General features: G+C 40.9%; 1 protein-coding gene across 3 annotated transcripts in view; it reads left to right on the top strand.

Annotated features, from left to right (window-relative positions):
* Positions 1-14,459, top strand: part of LOC119721315 (rhomboid-related protein 3-like) — a 45,406-nt gene that overhangs the window by 21,204 nt on the left and 9,743 nt on the right. For 2 of the 3 annotated variants that reach the window (XM_038191337.1, XM_038191336.1), the window contains exons 4-6: positions 3,508-3,531; positions 10,179-10,343; positions 13,060-13,290. In XM_038191337.1, coding sequence (XP_038047265.1) covers positions 3,508-3,531; positions 10,179-10,343; positions 13,060-13,290 — 420 coding nt within the window. The remainder of the gene's footprint in view (positions 1-3,507; positions 3,532-10,178; positions 10,344-13,059; positions 13,291-14,459) is intronic. The other variant, XM_038191338.1, reaches the window with a different exon arrangement.

Here is a 14,459-nt window from a genome sequence, read left to right as displayed (position 1 = left end):
TAAGTAACTCTTCAGTGTGAACAGTAAAAATAGTGAGGAGGCGGGGAATGAAACAAGGAGGAGGCGGGGGCAAGTAGATTGATGACAGCAGCCCAGACTGACCTTAAACAAGCATATATATTCCCAATGTACGTGGGGGAACGACTACGGAATTGTTTTTCCGAGAATAGGGATGAGCTAACAGTAAGCTGACCATGTCTCATCAGCAGTCCATCTGCTGAGACAACAGACCGCTGTTTGGGATGTGGGCAGATAGAGCAGAAGTGGGATGTTATGATACGGCATAAGGGATGACTGGACTCAACGGGACCACCGATGCGTGACTGGAGGGGGATGAGGCCGCGGAGATGTATGATTTGTGCTTCACTGGTTCATCAGTACCGGTGTTGAAAGATTGATTAATCGGAGGTGGATTTGAAGGGGAGCGAGATGACATTTACACATCAGAGATTGTTGCAAATTTGGAGAAAAGTAGTATTTGCGCTGGCTGCTGGGAATACTGAATAGGATAGTAGGTTGTAACTGGTATTCTTGTAAATATAGGTTTTTCGAAGGAAAATTTCGGTTTCTTTTTCGTTAAAATACAATTTATTTCCAGGACACTATAAAGTATCCATAATTTCAGCTTTATCCTTTTCCTCTCATTTTTTTTTTTTTACATGTATCCAAGTAGAGGTTGATCAGGACACCGGCGGATGGGAGGGGAGGGGGGTGTAGTTAATTCTATCGTCATTGGTACTATATGTGCTCAAGATGCTCTCGGGTCTGACGCCCAAAAGGAGGACACCCTCCCCTCCCCCCTTGCAAAAATGTCTAGATTCGCACATGGATAGGGAGGAGAGTTGTATAGTTATTCAAATTGTTAACACATGTGCTATTCTTTGCAGTAGCATATCCAGGTTGTGGGTTCAGGGGACCTAAAAACAAAAACACGTGAAACGTCTCGGTGGGAATAAGTTGTGGGTCTGTCCCCCCCCCCCCCCTCCCTTTCTCATGGTTGATTGCATCAGGGATTCCGTACTCAAAAGAAATGCCCAAGACAGAATTTGACCTACCGGTACATGTGAAGTTGATCTGCATAATCTGTAATGTGTCATATACATGTGTGACAAACATCGTCAATTTTCTTCATTAGTTAAAGGGAAAATACAACATTTGCAAACATCAAAAAATAAAACTACCAAATCATTTTGAAATACTTTGCTGGACTGTTAGTGAATGACAGTGTAAAGCATCCTGTAAAACCATGGCACCTGGTATACTGTCATTTTCAAGAAAAGTGGTATTTTTGTATCAATTTCCAACGCTGATCGGCCGATCAGCGTTGGAAACAACTGGCTTTTTTTCAAATACTGGCCCCAATTGACCATCGCACTTGTTTGCAATCGATTACAAACCTATGAACGGGTACGAGCCAGCTAGACTGGTTCCCTGACCTTACAATTCCCCAATGTATGTAAACTGCTCTGTTTCTTCTTATATGGAGTCAGGGAACCAGACTACAGGAAAATGATCGTTTTTCTTGGTTTTTATAGCATTTTCGAACCCAAAACCTCAAAAAAGTCAGTGTAACTATATTTGCTATATATTTCCTATCCCCCAATTCCATCCATTTCTGAAAATTACAGCAAAAGCAAATGATGTATATTCCCTTTAAAGGGAATATACAACATTTGCAAACATCGAAAAACAAAACTACCAAATTTTTACGAAATACCTTACTAGGATGTTGGAAAATGACATTCTAAAGCATCCTGTAAAATGATGGCACCTGGTGTGCAGTCATTTTCAAGAAAAGTGATAATTTGTATAAATTTCCAACGCTGGTCGGCCGACCACTGTTGGAAACCTAACTATTTTTCAACTACTGCTCCAAATTTATCTTTTTTTTCAGTCCAAATTTTGTTTGCTATTGGTTACATGTTCATGAACGGTTGCAGGCCAGCTAGACTGGTTCCCTTACCTTACAATTTTCCGGCATCTATAAATTGATCCATTTCAGCTTTAGTGGAGTCAGGGAACCAGACTACTAGAATATTTTTGTTTTTCTTGGTTTTCCAGCATTTTCGAACACAAAACTTAAAACATGTCAGTGTAATATTAATTGTTCTATTATACTAACCCCTCAAATAGTTCATTTCTAAAAATTACAGCAAAAACCAATCATGTACTTTCCCTATAAGTACTAAAAACATTGTTTCGTGTACATGATGTCCAGAACAGTCCTTCATATAATTTGTCTCTTAAATTCCATTTCCACTCCTTAAATAGCTTCAGGCCTACACATGATTTTTTAATAATCTTTCTTTGTTGGTATTTTTTTACCAGTTGTATAAATTAACTGTTTTCCATGCATTTTTCAGATATTCTCATTTTTATCACTTTTAAAAAAAAATCCATCTTCTTTAGACCACATACGGTACTGTTTCCCCTTTGTTTTCGGATTTCGAGCCATTCCAAGAGAAATTCAAGTAGAATTGTTGTTTGTACATTTTAGTATGGCTTCTGAAAATGAACATGATGAAACAGTTTTAACATTTCTAGTTTTCTTTGGTAAGTTTGGCTTTACAAAATAACAGTGGACGGGATATTACAAATTGTGAACACACTAGTGTTTTTACAAATTGTAAACACAGTAAGTGTGGGTAAATAGATGGATATTGGATCTGACTGTAAAATTCTTTCCTGTGCACATTTTAGATTAGCAAAGAATTTCAGGAAAAAAAACAGCCAAAGCAGAGGCAGATTTAATTGGAAGTTGCTTAATGCTTTGATAGTCACACCCAATCCTCTGTGCCAAGCATTATGCCTCCACTGCCATGCCCCCATCAATTATTCACCATCATGATATCCGCATCAACGCTAGGCCAAAATACCTTCCCCAAAAAATCCACTTTAAAAAGATACAGCCGCATCATGCATGCATGCACGCACGAAGGCTTGGCTGGATAATACATGAAACTTTGTCACTTTTGCTCTGCGAGTCATCGTTTTTTGATGCCGTCACACTCCAGCGCTCCCACGCACCCATCAATATTAGAATGTGTATCCTGGCACAACATAAATCAGGCTGCATCAAAATTCAACCCGTCAGACATTCCGGCAATCAGTTTCCCATTTAAGTCGCCCTCATCTTGTGGCTTTCCCTCGCTGAAGCCGGTCGCTGACACACGGTCAAGGTGCCGGACAGGGTGTGGGGGAATGGGTTTCTTGAAAAATGGCCAAAATGTCCAAACTTGGCATATATTTTTTTTTGCTTTGCCGTTGATGATTAACCATTGATTGGCTTGCAAATGAGATTCAAGGCTGTACGCTGGAGTGAGCGCCAATTCCCGATTGAGTAGGCCTCGGTGTAATTACCAGTCAGGGCTCACGTTTTCTGTCTTCTCTCTCCCTCGGTCATTTCTCTCCCTGCTGCCGACCCGCGCCGTCACGATGTCGGACTCGGCCAACCTCTGCCTGCTGAATCACAACTCCGTCCATGCCGTCATGGCACCGGAACTACAGAAATGGAAGCCTTACTTTGAGAAAGTAAGTCTGACCACTGGAATATATGTGTGTTTCATGCCCTTTTGACGTGTTTTTACTTTCCTTTCTCTCCGGTATACTAGTATTATTTTATGATTGTTCATTTTTTTGGCCAATTAATTTAGGAAAGTTGCAGTTTTATCATTTGTTTTCCTTATTTCAATCTGCGTTAACAACTATAAAAACCAATCCGGTTTGTTCTTTATAAATCTAGTATCTATTTTACAAAATCTTCGGTTGTAACAATTTTTTTTTTATCGGTAGGCTCCTCCCATGCTCAAAAAATTATTTTCAGGAAATATCAGTTTTTGGATATATACTCACAATGTGTTAGTCCTCTCAAACTGTGAAGTGAACTGGACAGACATCACATGAAATGAATTGGAAAGACATTCACATGAATTGAATTGGAATAAATTGAAAATGAAATGAACTGGAATGGCAGTCACATGGGAGCTATAATGTTCACACATAGAGTACACCAACATAAGTCACTCAGTAAAGGATGATATGAAAAAAAAGTACCAGTGTTGCTGAAAACAGTTAAGTACTGGAAAACAGTTAAGTACTGGAAAACAGTTGTACTGTGAAACAGTTGTACTGAAAAACAGTTGTACTGGAAAACAGTTGTAGTAGAACACAGTCGTACTGCAACACAGTCATACTGGAAAACAGTTGTACTAGAAAACAGTTGTACTGGAACACAGTTGTACTAAAAACAGTTGCACTGCAAAACAGTTGTGTTGAAAACAGTTTACTAAAAACAGTTGTACTGCAAAACAGTTGTACTGAAAAACAGTCGTACTGGAAAACAGTTGTACTAGAAAACAGTTGTACTGGAAAACAGTTGTACTGAAAAACTAACATTTGGCAAGTTTGCATGTTATGTTTGTGCCAGTGTTTTGATTCAGAAGTGTTTTTCCAAAACGATAAATTGATACTCACTGTATTGCCCAATGAGTTCCGATTAAATTTGAAAAGAAAACTTTCAGTGTGCATTGAGCCATGTCTTGCTTGTAAATGAAGACCTGGGGGCTGCGCTTTAAACACGGACCGCGAGAAAGACGAATGGTCTTTACAGGTACTACAAGCAGAATAAATATTCATTAACTCATACGTTTCCCTGGCAACAAATGAGTAAAGCCTCACTTCTGACAATCAGCATCTGCTACTTGCTTTCCATCTTTCGAATGACGTCATTGATGAAAATGATTTATGTAATCTTGCCGTCAACAACAAGCCCCTCTTGGGCACGGGAACAGGAGACGATCAACAGGGAAAGGTCATCTCTGTATACTCTTTACATGGAGATATTCCGTCTTTTCTTTTTTTTTCTCTCTGGAAAAGTGATACCGTGACTTGAGCGTCAGTTCTTAAATACTGGATGACGGGAAAAGGTTAAATGGACTATTTGACATTAAAGACGTGTTAAGTTTGGCGTAGAGTGTATTCATGGGGAGTAAGTCAAAACTAATTTGCGTAATTTTCTGAAGGCTCAGTGTTTTTACCAACCCATGAAACTGGAAGCTCTTTGAATCTTTACCCATTTGTCCAGGTACCGTCCTGCCTACCGTATTACTTCCTGTACTGCCTGAAACCGCCTGAGCACTGTATGGTTTATGGATGCTTCAGGGAATAAATACAATGTAATACAATGTAGTAAAGGTGCTACAGTGTAATTGGTTAAAAGATACTTCAGAGATGCTGATGCAGCAGTAAAATATCTCTCATTTTTTAGTATACAGATATTTGCACACACTAAGTGCCTCCAAACAGGTGTTAAATAGTGAAATTCTCCCGAAACTTTCCACATCATCAAATATGCATAGGCCCTTGATGAGCTGCTTGCAGGATTCATTAAATCACCACCACACCTCTTTATCCTTGCTCGGCGCATCTTCAAGGTCGACAAGTTTCGTAAATGCAACATTTCCTCCTCCTTTCCCAGCCAGTGTTTTTTTTTTCCTTTCTCGTTTCCCGTTAGGCTGCCTGTGTGTGTATAATACTATATTGTGGGTCAGTCAGAAGAAGCGATTGGGTTACAGAACTCCATCAGGCAAGGTGCTAGTGTGGAAAGTGAGCCGCATGGTGTGGTTTGACTCAAGATGGATGACTGTTTGTCGACCGTAATGGCCACAAAGTGTAGTGTGCCAATCGGTTTCCTATAAGCCGTACAATTCTTTATTTATAAAATAATATACATTTGTTTATAAAATGTAGGAAAGAAATATGCATTCAGTTTTGTGATCCTTATCTGGGAGCCTTCAGATTCTGCATACTTATTCGTTTGATTAATCTTTTTTTTCTTTTTTTTAAACGACTGAGAAGAATTATTGATACTTTTTACTGGGTCTATGAGTCATTTTTCAAGAAGATGATAGCTGTGTGATAATTGAACAATCATTACATGTAATGCAAGTGGAGCCATGGGGATTTAGCCTCTGTTAATGAACCCAGTGCACGTACACAGCAACAAATAACGCCCGTCCCTGTCAAATATAATAATTGTCTGCTATGACTGTGTCAAACAGCAAATAATAATAATAATAATAATAACTTTATTTATTGATGTAGCCATGTCACCTCGGGGATGATTTGCAGTGGGCCGTCATTAAAAAATCAGTCTAAAAATACATTAAAAAATTTACAATACAGTATACATGTACATCAAATAAATAAAGATAAATAAATATACAGGAGGCTTGAAATGCAATAAAATACAAGGCTAAAAATTCAACACTCTCTGAGACCCAGACCAATCAAGACTCCCAGAACACACAGACCGGGAAGATGGAGAGACAAAAGAACAGAACACAAGAATCACAAATGATCCACTGATTTCAATATTACAAACTCCTTCAAGGAACGGGTTTCCTCAGAATAGGCCCACCGTAGATGGATACAATGCATTTCACCAAACTGCCCATTGACTACGTGTGCATGAACAATGATTGTGTTCATAGCCATAGGATGATTTGATTGTTGTTCTTGACAACTTTCCAGACATCGGGGTTCGACCTTATTAGCAGTAGTCCGCGCGCCAAATGCAAGTACAAACAGCGACGGACTAGTCAAAACCATCCTTAAGGGTGGCATGGGTGGCTTGTGCGTAAAGCGCCCGCCTCTCACCAAGGTGACAACGGTTCGAATCCTGGCCGCGGATCACATGTGAGTAGAGTTGTGCGTTGGTTCTCTCCTGTGCCATGAGGGTTTTTCTCCGGCCCCTCCGGTTTTCCTCCCTCCAGAAAAATCAAACACTTTCGATCTCAGGCTGTGCTCCGTGGTCATATATGGGTCGATGTGGCCGGCAGCCATTAGGCACCTTATACGTGCCAGCGGCCCGACCACGTTGTAGCCGCGTCCTTGGCAATTCAGCATACCAGCTGCAAGTAAGGATGATAAGCCTCCCAAATTATTATTATTATTATTATTATTCCTTAAGTAGTCTGTCTGGCAGTCATTGTTGTTTATGACATTCTGGTACAAAAATTTAAAAATTCTATTGCTGAAAAGTGCAAAACATTAATTGTGTAATTTATTAAAACATTAGAGTCATATCCATTGTGAGAGAAATCCTAGGGTTGCATGCATTAATTTGGTTGAAAATTTCTTTCATGCACTTCGATCTCACTCTTTGCCGAAAGCAATACACACATATGAAGTGTCCTCTCTTGGATCAGTCCTTAACCAGTTTGCGTCGGAGGCCTGTCTTTATACACAGGCACGGCTGAACGTCGAGCGTGCCTTGACTCGCCTCCGGGTGACGTCTAAACCTGCTAATCCCTTGTTTCTTTTTTACGCCAACAGAAAGTCTGTCACTGTGCATAGCCTATTTTTCTACAATTTACGCTTTAAGTGTTGCACACCCAGAGTGTTCAAAAGTATGAGGTTTCGGCAAGAAATATTGTACAAATACTGTTTAAATGAATTGCGAATCAGTAGTTGTGGCATTTTTTGGGGGCTGTAAGTTGGCTGGCGTTTGGCTGTAAGTTGGCTGCTATATTTTGCCTCTTTCGAAAATAAATTTTCGGCAAAAATAATCCCGTTGCGAACTGGTTAAGAGCCATTAGGGTCTTCAGGGATGATCTTATTAGGTGTACCATTTGTTGCACTTCACAACATTCAAAAATTCACCATAAAAGAGATGCTTGGGCATTAAGCAAGACACTCCCTAATAAATGCCAACGCCTTTGTGCAATGAGCAGCATTTAAGCTAAATACATCGTGTGCTTGGATACTGTAATTTCATTGGTTGAGAACTGCCACATGTCCAGTCTGTGAAAATGCATGTACAGTGGTTAACCTCATATACAATGCACGTTTTTGCACACACGTGACTTAGAACTGCAATGCGCAACTGCTCAGTCTCATGTCCGGCATGAAAGCCTGCATCATAACAAAGATCACACCGCACTGATTTAATTTATTTCTTGCATACATGTACCGGTAGTAAGTTTAGTTACAACCATTTATTATTTTGATGTATTATGGGCACAATATAACAAAATAATTGTTGACTGCTATGATGTGGGATATGCGGTTTTTAACTGTCTCTGGTGCTATGCGCCCCTCAGGCGTTATAAACCGCATATTCCACGTCTGCAGTCACCAGTCAAGTAGGCCTATGGAGTACCGAAGTGAATATGTCACGCGCACAAAATGTGTGTAAAAGATATTAGCGCGTGATTCAGCCCGAGAACCAGCACGCACCCGTACTCTTCGTTTGCGCTACACTTTCTGGTTCTAAATGACGTCACACTTTGGTACTCCATACTTAGTGTTCATGTAATGACTCATTTGTCCAAGGCTAACAAGCTCAGAGCTTAACGATTTCAAAGTCGCAATATTAGCAAACAAAGTCAAGGCTTATTCAGCAGACCATTCATTAACATTTGAAAGCAGATCATGTTGCAATCTTTTCAATACTGATTTATTCATAATCAAATTTGTTTGGCAGGGTTCATGCACCTGGGTCACAGCCAGTGACTAACATGCAGCTCAGATTTTTTTTCTCTTTCCTTTCTGAAGTTTGCATCATCGCCACGTTTTGGTCTGCTACCTCATTGCACATTCAGTGCATTATTTATATTCAATTATTCACATTTTTTTTTCCCTCCCTGGATTGAGTTCATTAATTCTGATTGATTCTGGCTATATTTACAAGTGGATGGAATACCTGGGTAATGGCAAAAAGAGCTTACATATTGATGACACAAAGACTTGTAACTTTTTGAGATACATGTATGAGGAAATGAGTGAAATGTCAATAATCTAAGTTTATATTGAATTGAATGGCAGGTCAATTCTTCAGAGTATTTTCTTCAAGTTTATCCCAAGTAAGCTAATAAAAAACGTTCTCTCAAGCTGTGAGAAAATGCCAAAATTGCTGTGCATATTGCCAAATGGAGGTTTTAAAATAATGATGTGCAAACCCGACCCGAAACCGACTTTGGGTCGGGTCGGTTTGTCCATCTTTTCAGTCGGGTTGGGTCGGTTTCGGTTTTGCATTTACATTTTCGGGTCGGGTCGGGTCAGTTTAGCCATCTTTTGAAAAAAATCGAAATAAACCGCAATAAACCGCAATAAACTGCAATAAACGGAAATAAACCGAAACAGTTGAGAAATTCAGGTGATGCAATATTATTGACAGTCACTGTGACCGCAGCCCATTGTGTGGTGTGGCCACTGAGCGCACTATCAAGTTCCCACGGTATTAATTTTTCCAGTCGGATCGGGACTGACAGTGAAATAGATAGATTGAAACAGTTTCCATGATACCACGTGGTGACCATGCGTTTGTTCAATAAGCGGAGTTACTCTCGATCAACCCACTGAGTATGACAGAGAGAGAGACGATTTGCAAAAGAATTCATGCCACGTGGGTAAGGGCAGGCATAAAAGAGTGATCACTTTGTCCAAGCCAGGTATTCAGTTTTTCTCGGTTTTTTTTCGGGTCGGGTCAGTTTTACCTTATTTTTTGTCGGGTCGGGTCGGTTTGAGGGAGTTAAGATCGGTTTCGGTTTCGGATTCGGTTTATATCTCTAATGTTTCAGATCGGTTTGGCCTGCTCGACCCGACCCGATGCACATCATTATTTTAAAAGCAAAATCGCGACCGATTGCAACCGATTGGAGGTTATAAAAGTAAAATCAAGATGCCGAGAGAAGCCAAATCGGGACGGACGGTTGAAATAGGTAACGGGACGAAACTTTTATTTTGCAATGCGCTATTTTCTAATGATTGCCCTTTTTTTCACAAGTGCCATATTTCCCAATCGCCCTTTTTCACAAGTGCAGTTGTTTACTTCTCGCAAAAGTAAATTGCAATTGTGCTGCCTTGAATAGTGCTACCTATTATCCGAAAGTTTCTGGTTTGAACAGCACCCCCATAGGTAGAAGGTGTCCAGGCCCACCCCCCCCCCCCCCCAACTTCTTTATTTTTTTTCAGGCTGGCTGTCCGGTGAAGAGACCCTGTCTTCCTTTCTGCACGGATGCCGAGCGCCCTATTCTTGCTACTGCAATTGGCAAACAAAACCCTGGTTATACGTACCTGCCAGTGGCTGGCAAATTTAGAAAGTGGTTGCTCTATCGGTGAAGGGCAAAACCTTCTATTAGAACCATACATTGAATTGTAATCATTTCCCTCTGCAGTTTGACGTGGACGGTAAGGGCAACATCAGCATGGAAGCCTTCCAGGTGATCCTGTACAAGCATGGACTGAAAGACGAGCTGGATCCTCACAAGCTGGAAGTCCTGGAAGCCACCATTGAGGACAACACTGGTGGACGGCTCAGCTACCAAGAATTCGTCAACATTGTAAGTACCTGGTGGTTAACATAGTACAGCTTTGTGGTTCAATTTGAGAGTGGTATGTGGTGGATGCTGATACAGTGAGTTATTTTACCAGTGGCGGGGGGGGGGGGGGGGAGTAAAAAATCAAGGGGGATGGAGAGGGGTAGCTACAGTCCATCTGATCAATACGCTGAACGTGTGCTCTGCACACAGCTCGCTTGCGCTAGGTGCATACATGTACGTATGCGGTCTTGGCTTAAACAGTTTCAGCAACTCCCCCACCTACTCCCCATGAAACATTTCTTGCTATGCCACTGATTTCAACCCCAGCAGCCAAGGAACATTTCTTAAAGTCACAGGCCCAATAGATTTTGGAATCAAAAAGTTGGAAAGAAAAATTTGTGATTTTCATAAAAATTGAAGGACAGATGGTCCCTCCCCCTATTCTTTTCACACACAGTCTGACCTCAGATCATGTCTGTTTGAAAGAGTAAATGTTGCGCCTGGCAGTGTCGCAGTCAAGTTCATCACCACTCACAATCTCCTCATGTCAGTCACAAATCACCCAGTCCAACTGTGACAAATTGGTGTTGTGTGCACACGATAGGATATTTCGCCAAAAGCTTGACTCTGTTTCAGAACAGTGATCGCTCTTCCATTTTCCGGTGGAGTTGAAAATCCGGAACCCTACTAAAGTCTGCACAGAGCAATATCATGAGACACCGTCACAGAAGCCTGATGAGATGAAAGACTCAAACGCGCCACAATCATCATGGTTGATTAACCCCAACTCTTTGGCCCACATCTCCTGAACTTTGCGATGCAAGACGAGGAGGCATTCCCACTTGGATACCATGATTTTTAATTCATGTTCGTCCTCGGGAGGACTGCAGTCCGACAAACATGCACATATACTCTGTTGTGTGCATTACAGACTGGAAACCCGGCATGATGAGTGCCAAAATAGGTTATTGATGATGAGAGAGGATTTAAATCAGTGATGCAGATAACATCTTAATTGTGTCATTAGTGAAAATCAAAAAGGAATTATTTGAACGGACAGCTTTTGACTGATTTTTGAGAGCCCAGTGGACAGGACACACTGTGTAATTGTCAAAAATGGGTCACACACCCTCAGTGCAAAACGAAACCATTTTTTTTTTTTTTATGTGACATCGCAATAAAGGCAGGCAATGAGTACACCACCATCTTTTCCTCAAAAAAACATTGGTTAAAGTGGTCAGAAATTGCGTCAGATCGCACCACAGAGCATCTAGAATCCAAAAAAAAAATTTGACCCACTTTTTGGGGAGACCCAAATTTTTTTTGGCCCCCCCCCCCCCAAAAATTGTGTTCTGGATCCGCCCTTGCCTCAATGTCATCTATACACTAGGCATGTGCATCAGAACCTGGTAGCTGAGTACCTGACCGCTGATGTCAGGAACCGGTTCCATATTATGGAAGCGAGTACCCATAATTAACTTAACATAGCGTATAGTTACCGGTACTACGTACACAATGAAGAAGAACGATTTGGAATATCATTTATTGGGAATTTTCAACGTAGTAACTTCTTAGACAATGAAAAGGAAAGGTTTTGAATGTCGTTTATTGGGAATTTTTGAAATGAAAATCAGGCTACAGGAAAAACGAAACAGATTCATGTTTATGACGCTTGTGAAAATGCAATTTACAAAAAACTGAACGTGTACACCGTAAAGCTAAAGAGGTCATTGTACACACAAGTTGTATTTTGCTGTGTTGATGCACCAATGTCGTGCAGACCTTATGAACAATGTGAACAGCAACTTTCAAGCTTTAAAATTTGGGGCTGGATTTTTTTAACGGTTACACCAGGTACCTGTGATTTTTTTTTTCAATCGGCTACCCGATTCCCGTACTATACCCACAAATGCACACGCCTACTGTACACATAAACCAGTTCACACTGCCCTAATTAACTGACCACACAGCACCATCTACAGTTTGTGCAGAGTTTTGAGTCTTAAATTTTTCCTCAAGACAAAATGTCTTCTCCTAGTACATTTATAAGGGAATAAATATGTGCTTGGCTGGTTTTAAACAAGTACGTTTAAAACTGGCTCAGGAGCCTGGACGCTGATAATGGCATGAGCCGAAGGGCCATCAGCATCCAGGGTCCTAGCCCGTTTTAAACGTACTTGTTTTAATACTGGCCGAGCACATATTTATTCCCATTCATAAGTAACTTTGAGTCAAAAAGTCAAACCAAGTCAAAAACTGTAAATTTCCAATGATTTTGTTCAACAGTTTTACATCCCTCTATCTATGTTATGGTATGTGCCTCTCGCGAGTAGTCGTAAATATCTCCTTATATGGAGATTGGCGCATGCCCGATGTGGCGCAGAACGCAGCGGTGGCGGTGTAGTGTGAATTTAGGACTTTCAAAATACAGACTCGTAGTATTGCACATGCCTAAGTAAAGATTGTGAACGTTCAACCAATAAAAGGTAAAAGGGACCAGATTTCATAGAAGTCCAAATTTCATGTGACGCCTGAAAAGTGTTGAAAACAAGCCAACCGGTGATTTATCAACCGTTTAAAACCATCCACTTGACAGTCTCTAGACCAATACGAGTGGGCAAACTTTCTTAGGTATCTATGAATAATCTCTTTACGCAACCTCTCTATTTTTTGCAATTCACAATTATTTAGGAAAAAAAAAATCAGTCAGTGCACGTTCCATTTGCTTGTAACACAGATGAGTGACAAGAGAACCCTGAGTTTCTCCATTGCCGTCCGCACCCGTGGTGAGCACTACGACACAGAGAGCACCCTCCAGCTGACTGCCGTCAAGCCTCCCTACCGTGAGAGGTTCCTCAAGCTGGTGGCCGATGAGGTTCTGACCAATGAAGAGCACAGGAGAAACTTCCTCAGCAACTTCCTCTGGTGTCTTCCTCCTCTAGTCATGCTGTCTGTCAGCTGCATTGAGGTGAGAGATGGGGTTCCACACTTCTGCTTTGGTCTCTTTTCCGGCAGGGAAATTTAAAAATGATAATGTGCTTTTGTTAAGGCATGTATCCATACGTATTGATGCTCAAGGCGCTACATCATTATATTACTCCTCATTGGGCCAATGAAACATTCCAAAGACTATCATGGCTCCCTTTAGGTATACAGCTCGATGCTGCAATTTCGGTGCAGAGCTGCTAAAATCAACATCAACAGTATCTCTGCCCTCACAGGTACCCATTTACTCCTGGGTGGGGAGCAGCAAGGAGTGGCAAAGTGTCTCGCCAAGGACACTCATCCCATCCTCAGGCTGGACTCGAACCCACAACCTGCAGAACTACCCGCAGACCATGTGCTCAAAGCCTCAGACTATGAGGCCATGGCACTCCACTGTCTGTTGAAATGAACCATTTAACTGCACAATATCAAGCAAAATTGTGGAAGGAAGTGTATGGGGTAATGTGCACATATGGTGAAATTGGACACAAAATCAGCCTTGGAATCCAGGACTAATCCTACTAAGTTAGAGTTGTCACATGCAAGGTGTCCACTTTGTTACAATGCACTCATATCACAAAGTTCATCTGAGTGAATCCCTTTTATTGAGAGAATTATGGTTAACACTGGCCTGGTCTTTTGAGTACCCGGCTTGTCTTAATCCAGGCATGCAACTTTTCCTCGGATCAGCTGATTTCCTCGTTTTTCACTTCACACTTATGCCATTCAAAACTGAAAAACACTGTACAAAAGTCTTTTAAAGATTGGAGGCTCCTCGTTTTTAGTTTCTTCCAAGTTGTATGCCTGCTTCATCAGAAAGGCTAAAATATCCCTCTAATTAAGGTTCAAAATCTAGAATTAATCTTAACAAAACACATGGCATTCTCAGGCATCATAAATGCATTCACGTACCGGTAGTACATGTACATTGTACATTGTACATGTAAGCAATTACAATGTATTTTCGGAATTGGATCCAAAGCCGCACAGATAAGGGTAGTATCTGATAAAAATAAAGCAACAATTAATTTCACAGAGATTCCTCTTGTCAGTTACAATTTATTCATTAGGTTAGGCAACGTGTTTGTCCTACTAATAATACAAGATGAATTTCAGTTAACAACAACAGACAAAAAAAAAATCGCCTTTGGG

This window comes from Patiria miniata, unplaced genomic scaffold (assembly GCF_015706575.1).
Source record: "Patiria miniata isolate m_02_andy unplaced genomic scaffold, ASM1570657v1 HiC_scaffold_13, whole genome shotgun sequence".
NCBI lineage: Eukaryota > Metazoa > Echinodermata > Asteroidea > Valvatida > Asterinidae > Patiria > Patiria miniata.
The sequence above is the reverse complement of the archived record's forward strand: the minus strand, read 5'-3'. Positions and strand labels throughout refer to the sequence as shown.